At 39.5% G+C, this 25,287-nt stretch overlaps 1 protein-coding gene across 3 annotated transcripts in view; it reads left to right on the top strand.

The window, feature by feature from the left end:
• The window catches only part of TBCE (tubulin folding cofactor E), a 70,319-nt gene that overhangs the window by 25,668 nt on the left and 19,364 nt on the right, over nucleotides 1–25,287 (top strand). For all 3 annotated transcript variants that reach the window (XR_003204181.2, XM_025850806.2, XM_025850808.2), the window contains exons 3-4: nucleotides 5,954–6,038; nucleotides 24,927–25,112. Coding sequence is in view for 2 of the 3 variants with exons in the window: in XM_025850806.2 (XP_025706591.1) it covers nucleotides 5,954–6,038; nucleotides 24,927–25,112 (271 nt within the window). In the remaining variant the exon portion in view is untranslated. The remainder of the gene's footprint in view (nucleotides 1–5,953; nucleotides 6,039–24,926; nucleotides 25,113–25,287) is intronic.

The following is a 25,287-nucleotide window of genomic DNA, read 5'->3' as shown; positions in this document are numbered from 1 at the left end:
TTTTTTTTTTTTTTTTTTTAAGATTTATGTATTTATTTGAGAGAGAGCCCACATGCGTGTGGGGGTGTGGAGGGGCAGAGGGAAAGGGAGAGAGAATCTCTAGCAGACTCCCTTCTGGGTGTAGGAGCCTGATGTGGGGCTTGATCCTGGGACCCTGAGATCATGACCTGAGTGGAAATCAAGATAGGATACTCAACCAGCTGTGCCACCCATGCGCCCCTGTGCTTTCTTTTTTGATGCAAGGTAATTTAGAATGATATGGCTTAGTTTCTATACATAGGATTTTCTAATAAACCTTTCATTATTGACTTTCAGCTGAATTCCACTGTGTACAGAGAAGCTACTCTGTGATTTCAATCTTTTATATTTTTATTGTAAAATGCACAGAATATAAACATTACATTTTTTACATTGTTTAAGTGTGTAATTCCGTGGCGTTGGGTACAATCATATGTTGTGTAGCCATCACCACCATCCACCTCCAGAACATTTTTTTATTTTCTCCAACTGAAAATTTCATACTCGTTAAACAGTACTTTCTCATGCTCCTCTCGCACCGGTCCCTAGCGACCACCAGTCTACTTTCTGTCTCTTGGGAATTTGACTATGGTATTTGTCTTTTTTTTTTTTTTAAGATTTTATTTTTTAACTTAGAGTATGTGCATGTGAGCAGGGAGGAGGAGCAGAGGCGGAAGGAGAGGAAAAGAATCTCAAGCAGACTCTGCGCTGAGCGTGTAGACCAATGCAGGGCTCGATCTCACCACCCTGAGATCATGACCTGAGCCGAGATCATGACCTGAGCCGAGATCAAGTGTGGGACGCTTAACCAACTGAGCCACCCAGGCGCCCCTATGGAATTTATCTTTTACTACTGGTGTATCTCAATGAGCATAATGTCCTCAAAGTTCATCCATGCTGCTGCATGTCAAAACTTCCTTCCTTGTAAAGGCAGAGTAATACTCCATTGTATACATGTATCACATCAAAAAGAATAAAATATTTAGGAATTAACCAAGGAAGTGAAAGACCTATACAATGAAACCTGTAAAACGTTGCTGAAGGAAATGAAACACAAATAAATGGAAAGACATCCGTGTTCATGGATTGAGTTACTATTATTAAAATGTCAGTACCACCCAAAGCAATCTGAAATTCTGTTTGATCCCTATACAAATCCCAGTGACGGTTTCTGCTGACTCAATCAGAACATTTAGTCCTTTCTTTTTTCACTTATTTATTGATAATTTGGGTTTATAGCTACCATCTTACTATTTGTTTTCTATTTGTCTTGCCTCTGCTTTTTTCTTCTTTTTTTCCCCTCCTTTCCCCCCCTTTTATTGGATTATTTTTTAAACTTTATTTTTCCTCTCTCTTAATCATACATCTTTTATTAAGTAATTATCATGGAGGTCAAAACATGCATCTCTGACCTACAAAGTCTAATTAGTAATTTTACTTCTTCCTGGACTCATGCAAAGACCTTAGAATACCTGAATACTAATTCTGCTTACCCACTTCCTAACTCATATGTTGGATATTTTAATCTGTGTGTATAAAGTACCAAGAACTGATAATAGTTTATATCAGTTTTATTAATTTAGATGTAGCCATATATTTACCCTTTTCTTGCCTTTTCTTCCCCTTTGTATCCTCAGGTTTTCACCTGGGATAATTTTCTTTATCCTTGAAGATCACCCCTATAATTTTTCTTTGCTGAAATTGTTTTTTAAATTTTTGAAATTGTGGTTACGTGTATATAAAACATAAAATTTGCCATTTTGACCATTTTTTATTAAAATCTTTTAAATTGTAAAATATGACAAAATTTACCATTTTAACCTTTTTTGAATAGGCTTTATTTATTTTTTTAAAGATTTTATTTATTTATTCATGAGAGAGAGAGAGAGAAGCAGAGGGAGAAGCAGGCTTCCCCACTGAGCAGGGAGCCCGATGTGGGACTCGATCCCAGGAGCCTGGGATCATGACCTGAGTGGAAGGCAGACGCTTAACCATCTGAGCCACCCAGGCGCCCTGAATAGGCTTTATTTTTTAGAGTAGTTTTAAGTTCATAGCAAAATTGAAGAGCAGGTAGATTTCCTCCTGCCCCCACACATGCATAGCTTCCCCCTTTACCAGGGTTCCCCACCAGAGTGTATATTTGTTGCAGTTCACAAACCTGTATCGATACATCATTGTCACTCAAAGTCTATCTAAGTTCACTCTCGGTGTTGTATATTCTGTCGGTTTGGGAAAATTTATAATGACATGTATCATACAGAGTAGGTTCACTGCCTTAGAAATTCTCTGTGCCCCACCTATTCATCTCTTCTTCCCCCCCTAACTATTTTTAAAATGTTAACATATTTAATTGTAAAATATACGTAACATAAAATTTACCATTTTAACCTTTTGTTTTTTCCATCTTAACCATTTTTAAGTGTATAGGTAAATAGTGACTAGTCTAGGTATCGCATATAAATAGAACCATATAGCATTTGTCTTTTCAGGATGGCATATTTTAAACAAAATGTCTTCAAGGTTCACCCATGTAGCATGGGTGAGAACTTCATTCCTTTTTGTGGCTGAATATTCCATTGTATGTATATCACGTTTTTTATCTGTCCATCTGTTGATGGGTATTTGGGTTATTTCTACCTATTGGCTATTGTGGGTAATGCTGCAATGAACATTGGCATACAAATGTCTGAGTCTTCTTTAATGCCTGTGGTTATATGCCTGTAAGTAGAATTGATGAGTTGTATGGTAATTCTACATTTAGCTTTTTCAGGAACCACCAAAATGTTTTCCAAAGTGGCAACACCATTTTATGTTTCCACCAGCAGTGTATGAGGGTTCCAGTTTTTCCATATCCTTACTAGCACTTGTTACTTTCCATTGTTTTGGTTATAGCCATGCTATTACATGTGAAGTGGTATCTCATTGCGGTTTCAGTTTAGATTTCTGTAATTATTAAGGATCCTCTTTTTGTGTGTTTATTGGCCATTTGTATATCTTTGGAGAAATATCTGTCCAAGTCCTTTGTCCATTTTTCAGTTGGGTTGTCTTTTTTTTTTTTTCTTTTTTAGGTTTTTATTTTAATTTCTGTTAGTTAACATACAGTGTTGTATTAGTCTCCGGTGTACAGTATAGTGATTCAGCACTTCCGTACATCACCCAGTGCTCATCATGACAAGTGCACTCCTTAATCCCCATCACCTATTTCACCCACCCCCCCACCCACCTCTCCTCTCGTAACCATCAGCTTGTTGTCTATAATTAAGAGTCTGTTTCTTGATTTGTGTCTCCTTTTTCCCCCCTTTGCTTATTTTGTTTCTTAAATTCCACATATGAGTGAAATGTGGTATTTGTCTTTCTCTGACTTACTTTGCTTAGCATTATATTCTCTGGCTTCATCCATGCCATTGCAAATGGCAAGATTTCATTCCTTTTTATGGCTGAGTAATGTTCCATTGTATATATACACCACATCTTCTTTATCCATTCATGTGTGGACACTTCGGCTGCTTCCATATCTTGGCTATTGTAAATAATGCTGCTATAAACAATAAGGATACATGTATCCCTTTGGATGTATCCCTTTGAATTGTGTTTTTCAGTTCCAGTTTTTATTTAGGATTTGAAAAAATACAATTTTAATATTTTCTGCTGAAATTTCAAGCTCATCTTTTATTTTCCTGAAAATATTAAAGTTAAAACTCCATTGTGCAGATGTCTGATGAATCCGTTTATGTTGGCTGTTGTTTTCCTTGGTTCTCAGTCATGGAGTCTTTGTCTTTATCTATGCTTGGATATATTTGTTAGAGTGCCAGATATGATGACAAAAAATTATAATTTGAGCTTTTTAATAGTGTTCTCTTCCTCCAGAGAGGACTGAAATTTACTCTGGCGGATAGCTAAGGTCAGTAGCAATCCTAGATCACTTTAAATTTATCTGAGAATGAGATTACTTGAAGTTGGCCTTTAATCCCTACAATGGTTAGTTTATTTAGCAGTGGTTCCTCCTTACTCTTAGAGTGAAGACATTTTGAGCCCAGTACAAATCCTAGAGTTTCTCAGCAGCTTTCACCTTCCTTGGGGGGCTGTGATTTTCAGTATTGATTTCTTTTTTTTTTTTTTTTTTAAGATTTTATTTATTTATTTGACACAGAGAGATAGCGAGAGCAGGAGAACAAGCAGGGGGAGTGGGAGAGGGAGAAGCAGGCTTCCCGCGGAGCAGGGAGCCCGATGCGGAGCTTGATCCCAGGACCCTGGAACCATGATCTGAGCCGAAGGCAGACGCTTAACGACTGAGCCACCCAGGCGCCCTTCAGTATTGATTTCTTAGCCCCTGACATCTGTCCAAAGCTCTGTTCAGCTTTTTAGCTTCTTATATTGGAATTATCAGGTGCCTCAGGAGAAAAGATTGCTCTAAATGCTTATTCAACTCTTTCGGTTTCCCTCTTCTCCCACATGTTGGCCTTGTAATTCCTCACTGCCTTAGTAGCTCTCTGGGATGTACACATATTTTTAAAATTGTAGTAAATATACATAACTTAATTGACCATTTTAACCATTTTTCAGTGTAGAGTTCAGTAGTATTAAGCAGATTAACATTGTTGTGCAGCCTTCACCACCGTGTATCTGGAGCTCTCCATATGAAACTGAAACTCTGTACCCGTTAAATAATAACTCCCCATTCTCTTCTCCCCTCAGCCCCTGATGACCCCCATTTTACTTTCTGTCTCTATGAATTTGCTCTAGAGAGTGTCTCATATATGTGGAATCCTATCTTGTCTTTTTTTGTGTTTGGCTTATGTCATTTTAGCATAATATCTTCAGAGTTCAACCATGCTGTAGCATGTCTCAATTTCATTCCTTTTAAAGGCTGGATACACCACATTTTGTTTGTCCATGCATCATTAATGGACACTTGGGTTGCTTCCACCTTTTGGCTGTTGTGTATAATGCTGCTATAAACATAAATATGCAGGTGTCTCAGTCCCTGCCTTCAGTTCTTTTAGGTATATGCCCAGAAGTGGACTAGCTAGATCATTTGGAAATTCTGTGTTTAGGTTTTTGAGGAATTATCCTACTGTTTTCCATAGTGGCTGCAGCATTTTATGTTCTCATCAGTAGTGCACAAGGGTTCTAATTTTTTCACATCCTCACCAGCACTTGTTATTTTGTTTTCTTTTGTTTTTTGACTTTTGCCATCATAATTGATGTGAAGTGATTTTCAAAAATAGTTTATCTAGCTTTTCTAGTTTTCACCAGGAGGGTTGATGCAGAAGTGAACCTCTCTGGCTTTCTTTTGCACCTAGCACGGTGCTGAATATAGAGTGGGAGGAGGAAAGGTAAAGAAAATGCTCTGGAAACTGAGGTGGTATAGAAATATAAGGTATGAGTCATAGACAGCAAAGTGTGGTGGGTAAGCCTTGCCTTCTGGATGAGAATGACCTGGGTTTGAAGTTGTGTGACTTTGAGCAAGTTATTTTACCTATGGTTAATAAAAGATACTGTTTATATATGGATTTTTATTTTATGAAAAGGGGTTAGTAGACTAGGACTTCAAAAATTTGCATTTTAGTCCAGGAATTGGTAAAAAAGAAGGTAACACTATCTGCTTTACGTAGATGAAATGTCTGTTGTGAGGCTAATATGAGATATTGCAAAGAAACTTTCTGGCATTCAGTAAGTGCTCAGTAAATTTTAGCTATTGTTTCCTGCAGTTGTAGTTTTTGTTGGCTTTTGAACCAAACATGCTATCATATTTGCTGATTGCAGTCCCGAGTCCAGGGTTAACTTGCTCTTTTTCAAAAGCTATTTTTTGCCCCCCCCCACGGTGTCTGTGTGACAGGGTTTCCATTGCCAACTGTATTTGCTTGCAGCAAAAAGGAGCATTAATTATCTCTGTCCTCACTTATTCCTCATTTGGTTTTTCTTATTCTGCTAGGACTCTGGTTAGGAGTAGAATGGGACAATCCTGAGAGAGGAAAGCATGATGGAAGCCACGAGGGCACTGTGTATTTTAAATGCAGGTAATTTTTCATTATGAATTTGCATGGTTATTTGGGGTAATATTCAATAGTTGAATAAAGGGGGATGGAGAAGAAGAAATGTTTGGCATTGGGCATAGTTATAATGTAGAATTCGATGTATTCTAAAAAAAAACAATTTGCAGTGTTTTTCCTTAGTTTATAAAACTCTGGCTCTTCACAAGTAATGTTGCTTGCTTTTTCCTTCTTTGTGTTTTTTTTTTTTTGACCGCTTTTTTTTAATTGGATAAATATAAACATTTCTCATTGATTCATTAACAATTTACAATCCACTAAGTGAATAATAAAAAGAAATAGCTTAGATATCCAATAAGAAGCAGTTGATTAAACAAAATACAGAACATCCAAATAGTGGAATGCTAGGCCACCATTAAAAAAAGCTCTTATCATGGAAAGAGTTACACTTTATATTGCATGTCTACTAATATTTTTAACTGCTTGATTTCAGAGAAACTTCATGGAGCTTTGGAAAAAGATGGTGGGATGCTTTCAGACAGAATCTTTTAAATTTTTGTTGTTTGTTTTCCTTAGTAGATTTCAGTTTCTCAGAAAGATTTGGTTTATTTATTTGAGAGAGAGAGAGAGAGAGAGAGAGCAAGAGAGCACAAGCCAGGGGGAGGGCAGAGGGAGAAGGAGAAGCAGACTCCCCACTGAGCAGGGAGCCCGATGCAGGACTCAATCCCAAGACCCTGGAATTACGACCTGAGCCCAAGGCAGAGGCTTAACTGACTGAGCCACCCAGGTGCCCCTCAAAAAGATCTTTCAACATCAAGCTTATTTTTCCTTAAGTGTGGCACAGTGAACGCAGTCCTGGCCTGGAAGTCAAGAGGCCTCTAACTCTGCTCTTAACAATCCTCACGACCCCGCACGAGACTAAATTTACTAACCTCTAAAATGGGGATCAAAATTAGGTAATAGCAAAATACATTCCCCAGCCTACCATTCTGTAATTTTAGAGAATCAGGATAGAAGAAGAATCAACATGTTTGTAGAAGCAGATAGATGGCAGACATGGAATGAGACCAGCTCAGAGTGTGGCGAGAGTCCATAGAAGACAGGTTTAGGGAGATGTGGAAATAGAAATTTCTTATTCTGGCTCTTGATCCCTCACTTCCCTGAACCATGACCTCATAAACCTTCCAGTGAAGGAACTTTTCCTGAAGAGGCTGCCCAGCACAGTTCCCTCTTTAAAAGTTCGCCCACATCATTGATGATTGCATGGACCTTAATGGGCTCTAGATGGAGTGATGTTTTCAGTCTTGTTGTTCTTAGTGTAAAAATCAAGAGTTGTCTTGGTCCTGACAGATCTTCAGGATTTGCCCTGAAGTGCTGAGGGGAGGCCTCGGTTCAGGGACAGGGACTCAGTGTTTGGATTCTTGCCCTTGGAATAGCATTTCCTTATTTCATCACATCTTCTAGTGTGGTCATGCCTGAGTATTTACAGACTGAAATACGTGTTTTCCTGTTACAAACTGCTCTTCTTTCATTTCACTGAAATGAGCCTTTTGTTGATTGTAAGTCCTATATGAGTAGGTAATGTTAAGTATGAATTCCATTTCAGTACATTTATGAAGCAGTAAAGAAGGGAGCATTGGGTCTGATGTGGTGGAGAACCACTGGTCTAGACTAAAGGATTCAGCTTTACAGTTGTTAATGCTTATGTTGGTATAATGAGAACATGACTAATAGAGATTATATCAGTATCTTGGAATCTCTGCATTAGACAAAACAGATTACAAATTACATGTATTTGTTACTAAGTTCATTGAGATCTCTTCCTAATATATCATACACACTTCTTCCCTGTCAAAACCCATGTTTGGAGGTGGCCTTAGGAGGTGATCTGGTCCACTCCCTAATCCTCTTCTGACAGTGTCACACCAGCTACTTGGGTGGTGGTCATTTCATGTCACTCTTTAGTTGTAATCTGATCTCTTATATGACCTGAGGTAAGTATGGCAATCTCCTGAGCTATTACCCATAATTAATATTTTGACACAATTTACGGGTTTATCTCAGAATTTATGGCTATGAACCACTCATCAGCATGCTCCCAGGTGCTTCTGTTCTCCATCTGTTGTTGTTTTTGGGGGGAGTAGAGAGGTTTAGTTAAGGTGATTAACCTTGAAGTTCTTTCCATCTTGCCCCAGATAGCAGAGTGATTTCCAGTTTTTTTTCTTTCAACCTAAACTAGAGAGTATACTCTAAACAGAACTGTGTGGGCCACTATTCCACTGCTCAGGTTTTATTTAAAATGTTCTCTTTCTAAGCAGTTATCTTATTTTTCTGGTGAACAAGAAACTTTTTTTTTTAAGATTTTATTTATTAGAGCACAGAGGGAGAAGGAAAAGCAGAGATGTAGGGCTTGATCCCAGGTCATGACCTGAGTGGAAAGCAGACGCTTAACTGACTGAGCCACCCAGACGCCCCTCTTTTTTTTTTCTTAAGATTTTATTTTATTTATTTGAGAGAGCGAGAACACGCACACACAAGCAGGGCAGGGTGGGGGGGACGTGGCAGAGGGAGAGGGAGAAAGCCCAGTGTGGTTCTCGATCCCAAGCCCCTGAGATCATGACCTGAGCTGAAGGCAGAGGCTTAACTGACTGAGCCACCCAGGCGACCCCCCCCTTTTTTTTTTAAAGAAATCTTAAAATGTGACTTTTTGGGATACCTGGCTGGCTCAGTCAGTAGAGTATGTGACTCTTGATCTTGGGGTTGTAAGTTTGAGCCCCACATGGAGTGTAGAGAGTACTTTAAAGTCTTTAAAGGGGTGTCTGGGTGGCCCAGTCGATTAAGTGTCCAACTGTTGATCTCTGCTCAGGTCTTGATCTCAGGGTTGTGAATTAAAGCCCTGTGTTGGGCTCCATGCTGAGTGTGGAGCCTACTTAAAATAACTAACTTAAAAAAAAAGAGGGGCGCCTGGGTGGCTCAGTCATTAAGCGTCTGCCTTCGTTTCAGGTCATGATCCCGGGGTCCTGGGATAGAGCCCCGCACTGGGCTCCCTGCTCCACGGGAAGCTTGCTTCTCCCTCTCCCACTCCCCCTGCTTGTGTTCCCTTTCTCACTGTGTCTCTCTCTGTCAAATAAATAAATAAAAATCTTAAAAAAAAAAAAAAGGGACTTTTCTTTGGCACCAGTGAATGGCATACTTGACATCAGAGGAAACACACTGTTCTAGACTTTGTGCACAATACTGGATAACTTAAAAAAATTGAATCTTGATTTGCTCATCCCGTGTGTGTCATAAGATTGGTGTAAAGTATTTTGAGGTTCTTAAATTAGCATTTATGGATTAGTATAAATTATTCCCCTGGTATGGTGTAAAGTGTTAAAAGAATTTTTTTTTTATGTACAGATAGTTTGCAGGCAGGGCGGGCACATTTCTGCAAAAGATGAAGAGAGGCATTTCATTCTTGGAAGACTCCATAAATCAGGTCAAAATAAAAATTGTGTCACTCGGGGTCAGTCTACAAAAAAACTGGGCTGTTTTTCCGTTGGGAAAATTAGTTTACCAGGTCAGTTCTCACGTAAAGCACTGTACATCGAGTGAAATGGAAGTTATGCAAGTCTGCCTAAGGCTCTAAACATGTCTAATTTTGTCTGCGGCAAAATAGGGTATGAAGATCAACAAGATTTATTGCAATCTCCCGAGAGACCCAGCTCTTCCCAGGATGTAGCATCTAAAGCCCTAACAAGAAAAATGCTTACTATGGGGAGTTTTGGATCTGTGGAGGACCCTTGCCTTTCAGTAATATTGCCAGATTCAAGAACTAAAAATACCGAATGCATAGTGAAATTTGGATTTTTAGATCAACGGCCAATCATTTTTTAGTATGAGACACATATGGGACATACTTATACTAAAAAATGATTGGCCGTTGAATTCAGATTTAACTGGGCATCCTGAATTTTAGCTGGCGAACCTGTTGGAGAGATAACAGCGTGGACTGAATCTCGACAGGGCTTCATGACAGTCTTCCATTCCCAAAAGGGCCATAGTCAGGATGTTGATTTCATTTAGAGCATCTGTAATTATTGGGCAGAAGGAGTATGGACCCGGAACAAGCTGAATGCTTACAAGACAAAAATGTGTAGACTCTCCTCCTTCCACTGCCTCCCCTCCCCCAATTTTTTTCTCTTTGGACAGGGCTCAGAATTTCAGTGTTTGGATATACCATCTCAGTATGCATCTAGAATCTCAGTGGAGTCTATGTGAATTATTAGTTTATTTTTGGAGATTTATTGTTATTGGTGGGTGCTCACTCACTTGGTATTTTTCAGTATTTGCTGGTGTTTTGTTTTCTGAGAAACCCTCCAGGAATGTTCCAGAGGAGACTGATCTTTGATGTTATCCTTTGATCTGTAAAGGGCACAGCATCTACTTTGCAGCTACCTAATACATACCATTCTAACTCCTTTGATCTGCCTGCAGTCAAACTAAACAGTAATAAAGATCTCTTCTTGAATGTTCATTACCACTGTTTAAAAAGTGTAAATTCAGAACAAAAAGTGAAAACCATGGCATTTGTTTTGCATTGTGTTTTCTCATTTATTAGAACTGTGCTAGTTTTTAAACTTATGTGCTCAAACTTTTTCATTTATTTTTTGTTGCCGTATAGTTGACTAATATTATATTAGTTTCAGGTGTACAATATTGTGGTTTGCCAATTCTCTGCATTGTACGATGCTCACCGCACTAAGTGTAATCCCATCTGTTAACATACAACGTTACTACAGTAGTGTTGACTCTTTGCCTTGCACTGTAGTTTTCATCCCCATGACCTCTTTTTTAAAGATTTATTTATTTATTTTAGGGCGGGGGTGGGCAGAGGGGGAGAGAATCTTTAAGCAGACTCCCTGCTGAGTGCGGAGCCTGACATGGGGCTCGATCCCAGGAGCCTGAGATCATGACCTGAGCCGAAATCAAGAGTCAGCCGCCTAACTGACTGAGCCACCCAGGCGCCACCCCACTCCATGTGACCTATTTTTAACGGGATGTCTGTACCTCTTAATCCCCTTCACCTGTTACGTTTATCCGCATGGTGCCTCCCCACTCTGGTAACCGCCAGTTCTCTAAATTTAGGAGTCTGATCCTGTTTTTGTTTATTCATTTGTTTTTTAGATTCTGCATATAAGTGAAATCATACGGTATTTGTCTTTGTCTGACATATTTCATCTCGCATAATACTCTCTAGGATATTGTTGTCATGAACATATGTATTCCTGTTGTGAATGGCAAGATTTCATTCTTTTTTATGGCTGAGTAAATATTCCATTGTATATTTGTATGTCTATACCACATCTTGATCCATTCATCTGTGGATGGACACTTAGGTTACATCTGTATCTTGGTTATTGTAAATGCTGCAATAAACATAGGGATGCATATGTTTTTGAATTAGTGTTTTTGTTTTCTTTGTTTAAATACCCAGTAGTGGAATGGCTAGATTGTATGATATTTCTATTTTTAATTTTTTGTGGACCCTTCATACTGTTTCCCATAGTGGCTGCACCAATTTACATACCTACCAACAAACAGTGCACAAGGGTTCCCTTTTCCGGAACCACATCCTTGCTAACACTTATCTGTTGTCTTCTCGATAGTAGCTATCCTGACTGGTATCTCATTATTTTTGTATATATGTATGTACGTATGTATGTATTTTTAAAGATTTCATTTTATTGAAAGAGAACATGAGCAGGGGATGGGCAGAAGGAGAGGGAGAAGCAGGGTTCCTGCTGAGCAGGGAGTCGGATGTGGGGCTCAGTCCCAGGACCCTGAGATCATGACCTTAGCTGAAGGCAGACGCTTACCCGACTGAGCCACCCAGGCGTCCCTTGTTTTAATTTTTTTAAAGATTTTTATTTTTAAGTAATCTCTCCCCCCAACATGGGACTTGAACTTACAACCGCAAGATCATGACCTGAACTGAAACCAAGAGTTGGATGCTCAACTGACTGCACCACCCAGGTGCCCCTAAGATTTTATTTTTAAGCAATGTCTTCAACCAACGTGGGGCTCGAATTTACAACCCCAAGATTAAGAGTTGCATGCTCTACAGACTGAGCCACCCAGGCGCACCTCTCATTGTGGTTTTGATTTGCATTCCCCTGATAGTGATGCTCAGTATCTTCTCATGTGTCTGTTGGCCATTTGTAGGTCTGCTTTAGAAAATGTCTATTCGAATCTTCTGCCCAATTTTTAGTTGGATTATTTGGGTCTTTTTGGTGTTGAGTTGTATGTTTTTTATGCATTTTGGATAATAACTCCTTAGTGGATATGTCATTTGCAAATATCTTCTCCCATTCAGTAGGTAGCCTTTCCTTTTCTTTCTTTCTCTTTCTTTCCTTCCTTCTTCCCTAACTTCCGTCTGTCTTAACTTCCTTCTGCCTTCCCTTCCTTCTGTCTTCCCTTCCCTGTCTTTCTTCCCTTCCTTTCTTCCCTTTCCCTCCCCTCCGCTCCCCTCCCCTTCATCTCTACACCCAACATGGGGCTCGAACTCTCAACACCGAGATCAAGAGTTGCATGCTTCACCACTGGAGCCAGCCAGGTGCCCGTGTTGTTTTGTTGATGGGTTCCTTCCTGTGCAAAAACTCCTTAGTTTGGTGTAGTCCCAATAGTTTATTTTTGCTTTTGTTTCCCTTGCCTCAGGAGTCATATCCAGAGAAATACTGTTAAACAGGTTACTCCCTATGTTTCTTTTAGGAGTTTAATGGTTTCAGGCTTTACATTTAGGTCTTCAATCCATTTTGAATTCATTTTTGTACATGGTCTAAGAAAGTGACCCAGTTTCACTCTTGCATGTAGCTGTCCAGTTTTCTTAAACTTTTATTGAGAAGACTGCTATTTCCCCATTGTATATTCTTGTGTCCTTTGTCATAGATTGATCACTGGGGTTTCTTCCCCCGACCCCCCCCCCGGCTCTCTGTTCTGTTCCACTGATTTATGTGTCTGTTTTGTGCCAATATCTTACTGTCTTGATTAGTTCAGCTTTGTGGTATAGCTTAAAATTTGGGATTGTGATACCTCCAGTTTTGTTCTCCTTTCTCAAGATTGCTTTGACTATTTTGGGTCTTTTGTGGTTCCATTTAAGTTTTAGGATTATTTGTTCTAGTTGTGTGTAAAATGCTGTTGCTAATTTGATAGTGATTGCATTGAATCTGTCAATTGCTTTGGGTAATAAAATGGACATTTTAATGTATTCTTCCAATTCATGAGCATAGAGTATCTTTGCATTTGTTGTGTCCTCTTAAGTTTCTTTCATCAGCGTCTTACAGTTTTCAGAGTATAGGTCTTTCACTCCTTGGTTAAATTTATTCCTAGGTATTTTAGTCTTTTTGATGCAATTTTATGTGGGATTGTTTTCTTGATTTCTCTCTGCTACTTCATTATTAGTATATAGAAACTTAAGACATTTCTGTATATTAATTTTTTATCCTGCAGCTTTACTGAATTCATTTATTCTGATAGTTTTTTTGGTGGAGTCTTTAGGGTTTTCTATATATAGTATCATGTCATCTGCAAATAGTGACAGTTTTACTTTTCTTACCAATTTGGATGGCTTTTATTTTTTTTTCTCTTGTCTGATTGCTGCCTCTAGGATTATTTTTTCATTTAAATCACATGATATTTGAAAAATAGATCTTCCAAAAAAATTTAAAAAGAAAAACAGTTCTTCCTTATTCTGTTTCCACATCCCCTCCCCCCATTTTATTCCTTTAAGGCAAACCAGGACTATTTCACAAATGTCATACTTTCATTTCACTAGAATTACAAATTTTACTAGTTCTTTTTAAAAATCTTCTAATGTTTTATTTTTTATTATTTTTTAAAGATTTTATTTTTCAGAGAGCACAAGCAGGGGGACTGGCAGGCAGAGGGAGAAGCAGGCTCTCTGCTGAGCAAGGAGCCTGATGTGGGACTCTCTCTCTTTCTCTTTTTTTTTTTTTTAAATATTTTATTTATTTATTTGACAGAGAGAGACACAGAGAAGGAACACAAGCAGGGGGAGTGGGAGAGGGAGAAGCAGACTTCCCACCGAGCAGGGAGCCCGATGCGGGGCTCGATCCCAGGACCCCGGGATCATGACCTGAGCTGAAGGCAGACGCTTAATGACTGAGCCACCCAGGCATCCTTCTTTCTCTTTCTTTTTTTTTAAAGATTTATTTATTTATTAGCATGTGTGTGGGCGAGGGGAGGGGCAGGGGGAGAGAGAGAATCTTGGGCAGACTCCCCACTGAGTGCCAAGCCCGATGTGGAGCTCAATCTCAGGACCCTGAAATCATGACCTGAGCCGAAATCAAGTCAGAATCTCAACCAGCGGAGCCACTCAGGTGCCCCCCAAATTTCACTAGTTCTTAAAACCAATTTCATAAATGTGAGTTTCTAGGAACAGTTGCTCACATGCGAAACCTAGTTGTTTGTATACATTTAGATAGGTATATAAACTATTGTTCTAAATTGTCTGGAATTTTGGGCACCTAGGTGGCTCAGTTGGTTAAGCATCTGCCTTCGGCTCAGGGGATCACGACCTGAGCCGAAGGCAGATGCTTAACAACTGAGCCACACAGGCGCCCCCGCCCCCCGATTTCTTAATTTGTGATTTGAAGCAGTTAAGATTTGATCGTCTCTACTATGTAGATTTGATCTACATGAATCCAGATGGCAAATACCATGTTGGGGGTGCTCATATACTGCCTTTTTTTTTTTAACTTGGTATGTTTCTTAGAGATATATATATAAACATTTTTAAATTTAAATTCAGTTAATTAACACATGTATTATTGGTTTCAGAGGTGCAGGCCTGTGATTCATCAGTCTTATATAATACCTTGTGGGCATTACATCACGTGCCTGCCTTAATGTCCAGCACCCAGTTACCCCATCCCTTTACCCCTCCCCTGCAGCAATCCTCAGTTCGTTTCCTTTTACTCAGTTCATTTCCTAAGATTAAGAGTTTCTTATGGTTTGTCTCCCTCTCTGTTTTCTGCTTGTTTTATTTTTCCCTCTCCCTCTATGATCCTCTGTTCTGTTTCTTAAATTCCACATATCAGTGAGATCATATGATAATTGCCTTTCTCTGATTGACTTATTTCGCTTAGCATAATACCCTCTAGTTCCATCCACGTTGTTGCAAATGGCAAGATTTCATTTTTTTGATGGCTGCGTAGTAGTCCACTGTGTACATACCACATCTTCTTTATCCATTCATCTGTTGATGGACATCTGGGCTCTTTCCATCGTTTGGCTATTGTGGACATTGCTGCTATAAACATTGGGGTGCAGGTGTCCCTCCGGATCCCTACATTTGTATCTTTGGGGTAAATACCCAGGAGGGCAGTTGCTGGGTCATAGGGTAGCTACATTTTCAACTTTTTGAGGAACCTCCATACTGTTTTCCAGAGTGATTGCACCAGCTTGCATTTGCACCAGCAGTGTAGGAGGGTTCCCCTTTCTCCACATCCTCACCAACATCTGTCGTTTCCTGTCTTGTTAATTTTAGCCATTCTGACTGGTGTGAAGTGGTACGTCATTGAGGTTTTGATTTGTATTTCCCTGATGCTGAGGGACGTCGAGCACTTTTTCATGTGTCTTTTGGCGATTTGGATGTCTTTGCAGAAATGTCTGTTCATGTCTTCTCATTTCTTGATTGGATTATTTGTTCTCTGGGTGTTGAGTTTGATAAGTTCTTTAAAGATTTTGGATACTAGCCCTTTATCTGATACGTCATTTGCAAATATCTTCTCCCATTCTGTCAGTTGTCTTTTGGTTTTGCCAATTGTTTCCTTTGCTGTGCAAAAGCTTTTTATCTTGATGAAATCCCAACAGTTCATTTTTGCCCGTTTCCCTTGCCTTTGGCGATGTGTCTAGCAAGAAATTTCTGCAGCTGAGGTCAAAGAGGTTGCTGCCTGTGTTCTTCTTTAGGATTTTGATGGACTCCTGTCTCACATTTAGGTCTTTCATCCATTTTGAGTCTATTTTTGTGTATGGTGTAAGGAAATGGTCCAGTTTCATTCTTCTGCATGTGGCTGTCCAGTTTTCCCAGCACCATTTGTTGAAGAGACTTTTTTTATTGGACATTCTTTCCTGCTTCATCGAAGATTAGTTGACCATAGAGTTGAGGGTCCATTTCTGGGCTCTCTATTCTGTTCCATTGATCTATCTTTCTGTTTTTTTGCCAGTACCATACTGTCTTGATGACTACAGCTTTGTAAGAGAGCTTGAAGTCCGGAATTGTGATGCCACCAGCTTTGGGTTTTTGTTTTTGTTTTTTTCAACATTCCTTTGGCTATTCAGAGTCTTTTCTGGTTCCACGCAAATTTTAAGATTATTTGTTCCAGTTCTGTGAAAAAAGGTGATGGTATTTTGATAAGGATTGCATTGAATGTGTAGATTGCTCTAGGTAGCATAGGCATTCTTTTTTTTAACCATTGACAGTTTTAGTCAAGGTAAGTTGCTGAAGGGGAGATTGGGCAGATGGATGAAACAGGAAGTATGCAGCTATTCTCCAAGTATGGAGCTTAATACCCAGCTTTTATAGAGCAATATTTTTCTTCCAGTCCATGAGTGTGGAATGTTTTCCATTTCTTTGTGTCTTCCTCAATTTCTTTCATGAGTATTCTATAGTTTTCTGAGTACAGATCCTTTGCCTCCTTGGTTAGATTTATTCCTAGGTATTTTATGGTTTTGGGTGCATTTGTAAATGGGATCGACTCCTTAATTTTTCTTTCTTCTGTCTCGTTGGTGTATAGAAATGCAACTGATTTCTGTGCATTGATTTTCTATCTTGCCATGTTGCTGAATTCCTATATGAGTTCCAGCAATTTTGGGTGGAGTCTTTTGGGCTTTCCACATAAAGTATCATGTCATCTGCAGAGAGTGAGAGTTTTTCTCCTTTGTCTATTTGGATACCTTTTATTTCTTTCTGTTGTCTGATTGCTGAGGTTAGGACTTCTAATACTCTGTTGAAAGCAGTGGTGATAGGGGACAGCCCTGTCGTGTTCCTGACCGTAGGGGAAAAGCTCTCATTTTTTCCCCCATTGAGAATGATATTTGCTGTGTGTTTTTCGTAGATGGCTTTTACGATATTGAGGTATGTACCCTCTATCCCTACACTGTGAAGAGTTTTAATCAAGAAAGGATGCTGTACTTTTTCAAATGCTTTTTTTCTGCATCTGTTGAGAGGATCATATGGTTCTTGTCCTTTTATTAATGTGGTGTATCACATTGATTGATTTGCGGCCCAGGAATAAATCCCTTGCAGCCCAGGAATAAATCCCACTTGGTCGTGGTGAATAATCCTTTTAATGGACTGTTGGATCCTATTGGCTAGTATTTTGGTGAGAATTTTGGCATCCATGTTCATCAGGGATATTGGTCTGTAATTCTCCTTTTTGGTGGGGTCTTTGCCTTTAGGATCAAGGTAATACTAGCCTCACAGAATGAGTTTGGAAGTTTTCTTTCCATTTCTAATTTTTGAAGCAGCTTCAGAATAGGTATTAATTCTTCTTTAAATGTTTGGTAGAATTTTCCTGGGAAGCCAGCTAGCTCTGGGCTCTTGTTTGTTGGGAGATTTTTTTGATTACTGCTTTAATTTCCTTGCTGGTTGTGGGTCTGTTCAGGTTTTCTATTTCTTCCTGGTTCAGTTTTGGTAGTTTATACATCTCTAGGAATGCATCCATTTCTTCCAGATTGCCTAATTTATTGGCATATAATTGCTCATAATATATTCTTATAATTGTATTTCTTTGGTGTTGGTTGTGATCTCTCCTCTTTCATTCATGATTTTATTTATTTGGGTCCTTTCTCTTTTTGATAAGTCTGGCCAGGAGTTTATCAATCTTAATTCTTTCAAAGCACCAGTTCCTAGTTTCAATGATCTGTTCTTTTGGTTTCTATCTCATTGTCTTCTGCTCTAATCTTTATTAATTCTCTTCTCCCCCTGGGTTTAGGCTTTGTTTGCTGTTCTTTCTCCATTTCGTTTAGGTGTAAGGTTAGGTTGTGTATTTAAAACCTTCCTTCTTTCTTTCTTTTCTTTTTTTTTTTTTTTGAGTAAGTGATAGGAATTTATTAAGTGAAGATACAGAAAAAGCTGTCAAGAGTAACAGCGGTTCTGACAGGGTTGCCCTACCTTTCTTGTTTCTTGAAAGGCTTGTAGTATATAGCCCTATAGTCTTAGGACTGCCTTTGCTGCATCCCAAAGGTTTTGAACAGTTGTGTTTTCATTTTCACTTGTTTCCATGAATTTTTTTAATTCTTCTTTAATTTCCTGGTTGACCCTTTCTTTCTTTCTTTTCTTTTTCTTTCTTCCTTCCTTCCTTCCTTCCTTTCTATTATTTTTAAAGATTTTATTTATTTATTTGACAGAGAGAGAGAGACAGTGAGAGAGGGAACACAAGCAGGGGGAGTGGGAGAGGGAGAAGCTGGCTTCCTGTGGAGCAGAGAGCCCAATGTGGGGCGCAATCCCAGGACCCTGGGATCATGACCTGAGCCGAAGGCAGATGCTTAACGACTGAGCCACCCAGGTGCCCTCCATTCATTCTTTAGTAGGATGCTCTTTAGCTTCCATGTATTCGAATTCTTTTCAAATTTCCTCTTGTGATTGAGTTCCAGTTTCAAAGCATTGTGGTCTGAAAATACGCCAGGAATGATCCCAATCTTTTGGTACCGGTTGAGACCTGATTTGTGACCCAGGATTTGATCTCTTCTGGAGAATGTTCCATGTGCACTCAAGAAGAATGTGTCTTCCTTTTTTTTTTAAGATGGAATGTTCTGAATATATCTGTGATGTCCATCTGGTCCAGTGTGTCATTCAGAGCCCTTATTTCCTTGCTGATCTTCTGCTTCGATGATCTGTCCATTGCAGTGAGGGGGGTGATAAGTCCCCTACTATTATTGTATTGTTGTCCATGTGTTTCTTTGATATTAATTGGCTTATGCTCCCATGTTAGGGGCACAAATATTAACAATTGTTAGATCTTCTTGTTGGATAGACCCTTTAATTATGATATGATTATGATGTCCTTCCTCATCTCTTATTATAGTCTTTAGTTTAAAATCTAATTTGTCTGATATAAGGATTGCCACGCCAGCTTTCTTTTGATGTCCATTAGCATGATAAATGGTTTTCCACCCCTCACTTTCAATCTGGAGGTGTCTTTGGGTCTAAAATGAGTCTCTTGCAGACAGTATATCGATGGGCCTTGCTTTTCTTTTTTATCCAGTCTGATACCCTGTCTTTTGACTGGGGCATTTAGCCCATGTACACTCAGAGTAACTATTGGAAGATATGAATTTAGTGCCTTTTTATTACCTATAAAGTGACTGTTATTTTATATTGTCTGTTCCTTTCTGGTCTATGTTACTTTTGGGCTCTCTCTTTGCTTAGAGAATCCCTTTCAATATTTCTTGTAAGGCTGGTTTGGTGATCACAAATTCTTTTAGCTTCTGTTTGTCCTGGAAGCTTTTTATCACTCCTTCTATTTTGAATGACATGTTTCTTAAATATATGGAATATAATTATGTTCAACCCATGAGATGTTTTATATTGAGTAAATGCTTATTTAAAAAGTTGACTTCTTTTTCTTTAAAGGTTTTACTTAAATGTCAGTTAACATACAGTATAATATTAGTTTCAGGTGTACAATATAGTGATTCAGCACTTCCATGCAACACCTGGTGCTCATCACAAGCGTAGTTCTTAATCCCCATCACCTATTTAACTCATCTCCCCACAGCAATCAGAGAACAAAAAGAAATAAAAGCTATCCAAATTGTCAAGGAAGAAGTAAAACTTCCACTATTTGCAGGTGACACGATATTCTATATAGAAAACCGAGAGTCCACTAAAAAAATTGGTAGAACTGATACACGAATTCAGTGAAGCCACAGGATACAAAAGCAATGTACAGAAGACTTTTGCAATTCTATTCACTAGTAATGAAGCAGCAGAGAGAGAAATTAAGGAATCAATCCTATTTACAAGTGCCCCCCCAAACAGTAAGATATCTAGGAATAAAACTAGCCAAAGAGGTGAACGACCTATATTCTGAAAAGTATAAAACAGTGATGAAAAAAAGTTGAAGATGACCTAAAGAAATGCAAAGACATTCTATACTCATGGATTGGAAGAACATATATTGTTAAAATGTCTATACTACCCAAAGCAATCTACACATTTAACGCAATCCCTATCAAAATACCAACCACATGTTTTACAGAGCTAGAAGAAACAATCCTAAAATTTGTATGGAATCACAAAAGACCCCAAATAGCCAAAGCAACCTTGCAAAAGAAAAGCAAAGCTTGAGGCATCACAGTTCCAGATTTCAAGTTATATTACAAAGCTGTAGTGATCAAAACAGTATGATATTGGCACAAAAATAGACATGTAGATCAATGGAGCAGAATACAGAACCCAGAAATGAACCCACAACTATATGGTCAATTAATCTTCAACAAAGCAGGAAAGAATATCCAATGGGAAACAGACAGTCTCTTAACAAATGGTGTTGGGAAAACTGTACAGCCACATGCAGAAGACAGGCCCAACCAGCCCCCCGCGATTGCAAGCCAATTTAGCTCAGGTGCCAGTCATCTCACTGGAACCATCTTGGATTGTTAAAGCCTCAGCTGACTCCCAGCTGAGTGCAGTCACCTGGATCGTGTCACCTGACCCCATGAGAAACAAGGGCAGCTCAGCTGAGCCAAGCTAACCCACAGAATTACAAGAAATAGCAGACCATTGTTTTAAGCCACTATGCTTTGGGGCAGTTTTTACGTAGCAGTGGAGAACAACTTTGCCTGAGGTTGCGTAAGACCTTTATCTTGCATATGTTAGTAACTGTAGTTTTTCCTAGCAAAACCGTACATAGTCCATACGGTGAAGTTGTTATGTCATGATGTCATTGATATTAGACACCATAGGAGCCCAACTGAGCACATTTGGCAACCCCTGCTTGAGTGTAGAGAGTGTGGCTTCTGCAATATCCCAGTATTTCAGAAGATGTTGGCTTATGTTTAATGGTATATTAGATACAATACTGTTTGGAAAGGACTGCTGCATTGATGTGTGTGTATAGAAAAGCTTATGCTAGGCAATACAGTGATGGTTTATGGCTTATTTAGTCCTTATAAATAACCTCATTTGATAGGGCTTGATAGATTAGGAGACTCAGGCTGAGAACATAAAACCGCCTCCCCGAGGTCGTATAGCCAGTATGTAATGGAGCCCAGAGGGATCCCAGGCTTGTCCGACTCCAAAGCTGTACCACCCCCATCCTGCTTCTGCCTCCCATCTTAGGAACGTATCTGTCAGGGCGCCTGGCTGGCTCAGTCGGAAGAGTGTGGTGACTTGATCTTGGGGTCGTAAGTTTGAGCCCCACATTGGGTGTAGAGATTGCTTAAATAAAAATTAAAAAAAAAAAAGGGAAGATACATGTTGATTTGAAATTTAACTTAGGGAATGTGTTTAATTTACCAAAATAAAGCATTGATTTGTATCTGTAAGCCCGGACAGAAATGTGGGAACGGATAGTACACTAGTCGTTAGAAATCCAAGGTTTTTGGTCATGGCTGTGATACCTCTAACAGTGGACCCCAGTTTCCCCAACTGAAATAGGGCTGGATTAGATGAGAGTTTCTTAAGGTGGGACATGAGGCCCACCGATGTCAGAATGCCCTGGAGCACTGTTCTAAACAAGCAGATTCCTAGGATCTGGTAAGATTTTCAGAGAACTTTCTGGTTATGTTTAGATGTTATGTTTAGAAGGTTAGGTTATGTTTATGAAGTCCTAACCTAGATGATCTCTGAAGTAGATCCCTTTGAACTCTTAAAAAAATGATGCTGGCCGTATTTGATCTCTTTAGCTGAGTAGCATAACTGTGCTTCTTAAAACAGCACTGTTGTTTTTTTTTTTTTTAAGATTTTATTTAGGGGCGCCTGTGTGGCTCAGTCAGTTAAGCATCTGCCTTCAGCTCAGGTCATGATCCCAGGGCCCTGGGATTGAGTCCTGCATCGGGCTCCTTGCTCAGCGGGGAGTCTGCTTCTCCCTCTCCTTCTGCCCCCCTCTCCCTGCTCATGCTCTCTCTCTCTCTCTCTCACACACACACACACACACACACACACAAGTAAATAAATAAAATCTTTTAAAAATACTTTATCTGAGAGCAAGCATGCCTGAGAGGGGGAGGAGGAGCAGAAGGGGAGGGGCAGAGGGAGAGGGAGAAGCAGGCTCCCCGCTGAGTGCAGAGCTCTAACAGGGCTCTGTCCTAGGACCCTGAGATCATGATCTGAGCCCAAGGCAGAAGTTTTACCAACTGAGCCACCCAGGCGCTCCCAGAATTGTTTTTTACAACATGAACCTTTCCTAGGGTTAAAATGTAACATTTTCTTGGAAGCTTCGGGTAGTCTGTGATCCTCTGATATCAAAACATACTGTACAGACTCAGAACTTGATTTTAATGCAACATAGAATTTAATTTCCTGCATCATCAGTTCTCTCCTCCCCACTGGATTATTCTCAGCAGCACACAGATCTGATATGCCCACCCATCATCAGACATTGCCTCTTCTGATAGATACCCTGTGTTCCTGCAGCTGTTGCCCTATGCTCTTCTCCCCTTTGCAGTAAAGCCCCTTGGGGCGAGAGTAGCCAGGGCCCCCTGTCCTCTCAGTGTCTGGAACTCACCCTCCGGGCCGCTGCCCCACGGCTTCTACCACGGTTAACTTGCAGGCGCTAGGTTCGGTGGCCAGCCTCAGCTGTCACCTTGCACCCTTCCCTAACGCTGGAGCTGGTTGTCCACTTTCTTCACTGGCTTCCAGGACTGCACACTGGGGTTCCAACGACCTCTGGGCCATTTCTGCTTACCCGTGGCATCACTTCTAACTTTTGGGGATCACAAGCCCCTTTTACACTCTGGTCATCTCTGTGGACCCACTTTAGAAAAGTGTGTGTTTATATGGATGAAATTTATCAATCTGAGTTTTCATCCTTTTTACTTATGGTGACTTCTAGCTAGCTTTGATTTCTTTAAGAGTCAAAGGTTATGAGCTGAAATAGTGTTTATAATTTTTGGCAATATATGTATTTCATCATTCTCCTAAGTGATCAAATGATAATAACATTTATGACTGCTTTATAGTGGTTACTTAGATCATCCTGAAAATAAGGTCTCATTGCCATGATGTAATGCTGAAGCCTGAAATTTAAGGGGTCCAGAGACCCATTTTGAATCTCTTGAAAAGCCTGACAAAGTGGTCATTACATACAGTAATGATTAGTCTTAATATTAAATCTACTAAAAATTGCTCTAAAACCCGAATAGAAATTGTGGTGAAATATCCTATATTTCTGTAGAATTCTTCCCACATTCTCTCTTTTAGCCCCATATTTAGCCTTTTATTTTTTTAAGATTTTATTTATTTATTTGACAGAGGGGGAGAGAGAGAGAGTGAGTGAGTGAGCACAAGCCGGGGGAGGGGCAGGAGAGGGAGAAGCAGACTCCCAGCTGAGCAGGGAGCCCAATCCGGGGTTCGATCCCAGGACCCTGGGATTATGACCTGAGCTGAAGGCAGAAGTTTAACCAACGGAGCCATATTTAATCTTTTAAAATGTATTTAGTTCAAGTTTGTTACTTTTCAGATTTTGTACCTAAGTCTGTTCCCCACAATGTTTTCATCTTTGTGTCATTCAATCTTTGTAGATGTGATTCCTCTGTAGCTGTGTCATGTACAATTTGGTTCAGTGTTTAGAAATCTCAACATTATTTTGTGAGTAATTTTATTAAGTGTTACAGCTAGAATTTTTAATGACTACATCTGTCTGGTCTACTTAATAGCTCCTATCCAGCTGGGCTTTTTTATGGTTTCCAGAGTTTCTCAGTTACAAATAAATGCTATTATACAGAATCTTTGTAAATGCAATTTTGTTTTTATTTCTAAATTATTGCCTGCTGACAAGGTCTCAGGAGTATGATTATACAATCAAAACCAAACCCGGCCTTGCAATCTTTGAGGTGTAAGGATTTTTCTTTATTTTTGCCAGTTTTGTTGAAAAGAGTTTCATTATTTGAATTTGCATTTCTTAATCATGAGCAAGGTAAAACTTTCCCCTGTGGATTTAATACTTCTGTTTCCTATTATGTGAATTGTCCCATATTTCTTGTCTGTTTATCTGTTGGGACTTATTACGCTTGTATAAGTTCACAACCCTTTTTGATCAGTCATATCGATTATACGTTTGTATATTACTTTCCCTTTTATGCTGATTTTGACTTTTCAGCATAGAGAAAATTTTGCACACCTTCAGAACATAGCCATTCTGGTGGATGATAATTTCTTTTTCTTTATTTTTTAAAATTGTGTGATTGCTGGGGCACCTGGCTGGCTCAGTCAGTAGAGTGCAACTCTTGAGCTCAGGGTTATAGGTTCAAGCCCCACATTGGGTGTGGAGATTACATAAAAATAAAACCTTTAAAAAATTTGTAATTGCTTTTTTTTGCTACTATATTTATAAACAGATTTGTAAATGTAGATATTTTACATTCGTGGCAGACTGACAGTTTCTAAAGGATTTTCGAATGTGTCATTTAAAAAACATTTTTTTAAGATTTATTTATTTTAGAGGGAGAGAGAGAGTGTGTGTTCGAGCTGGCGGAGGGGCAGAGGAAGAGGGGGGGAGAGAGAGAGAGAATTCTCACGCCGACTCCCTGACGCGGGGCTCCATCTCACACCCCTGAGACCACGATGTGAGCCGAAATCAAATCAGATGCTTAACCGACTCAGCCACCCAGGCGCCCCTTGAATGTGTCATCTTATTTAAATGTCCCCATTGATGATATTTTATCTGTTCTATTTCTCTTTTTTTCCAGGCACCCAACAGGAGGATCCTTTATTCGTCCCAACAAAGTAAATTTTGGAGTGGACTTTCTCACTGCAGTGAAGAATCGCTATGTGTTAGAAGATGGACCAGAGGAAGATGTAAATGAGCAAATCGTTATAATTGGAAAGAAACCTGTGGAAGCTATTGGGTTTGACTCTATTATAAAACAGCAAAGGTACGTAGGCTTGATGGCAGAACTGACTTTGACAGTTTCATCACTGTTCAGAATTGAAGTTCAGCGGACTGTATGTAGATACTCAAAACTTTGCCTCCAAGTTGGTCTGTCCTTCCTGCACAAACAGCAGATTGAAATCAGAGGAATCCGAGGACTGAGTCTTCGGGGAAATTAA

Source organism: Callorhinus ursinus, unplaced genomic scaffold (assembly GCF_003265705.2).
Source record: "Callorhinus ursinus isolate GAN/ISIS: 27379988/994484 unplaced genomic scaffold, GSC_fseal_2.0 scaffold32, whole genome shotgun sequence".
In the NCBI taxonomy this organism is placed as follows: domain Eukaryota; kingdom Metazoa; phylum Chordata; class Mammalia; order Carnivora; family Otariidae; genus Callorhinus; species Callorhinus ursinus.
Note: the sequence above shows the minus strand (reverse complement) of the source record. Positions and strands in the feature narration are given on the sequence as shown.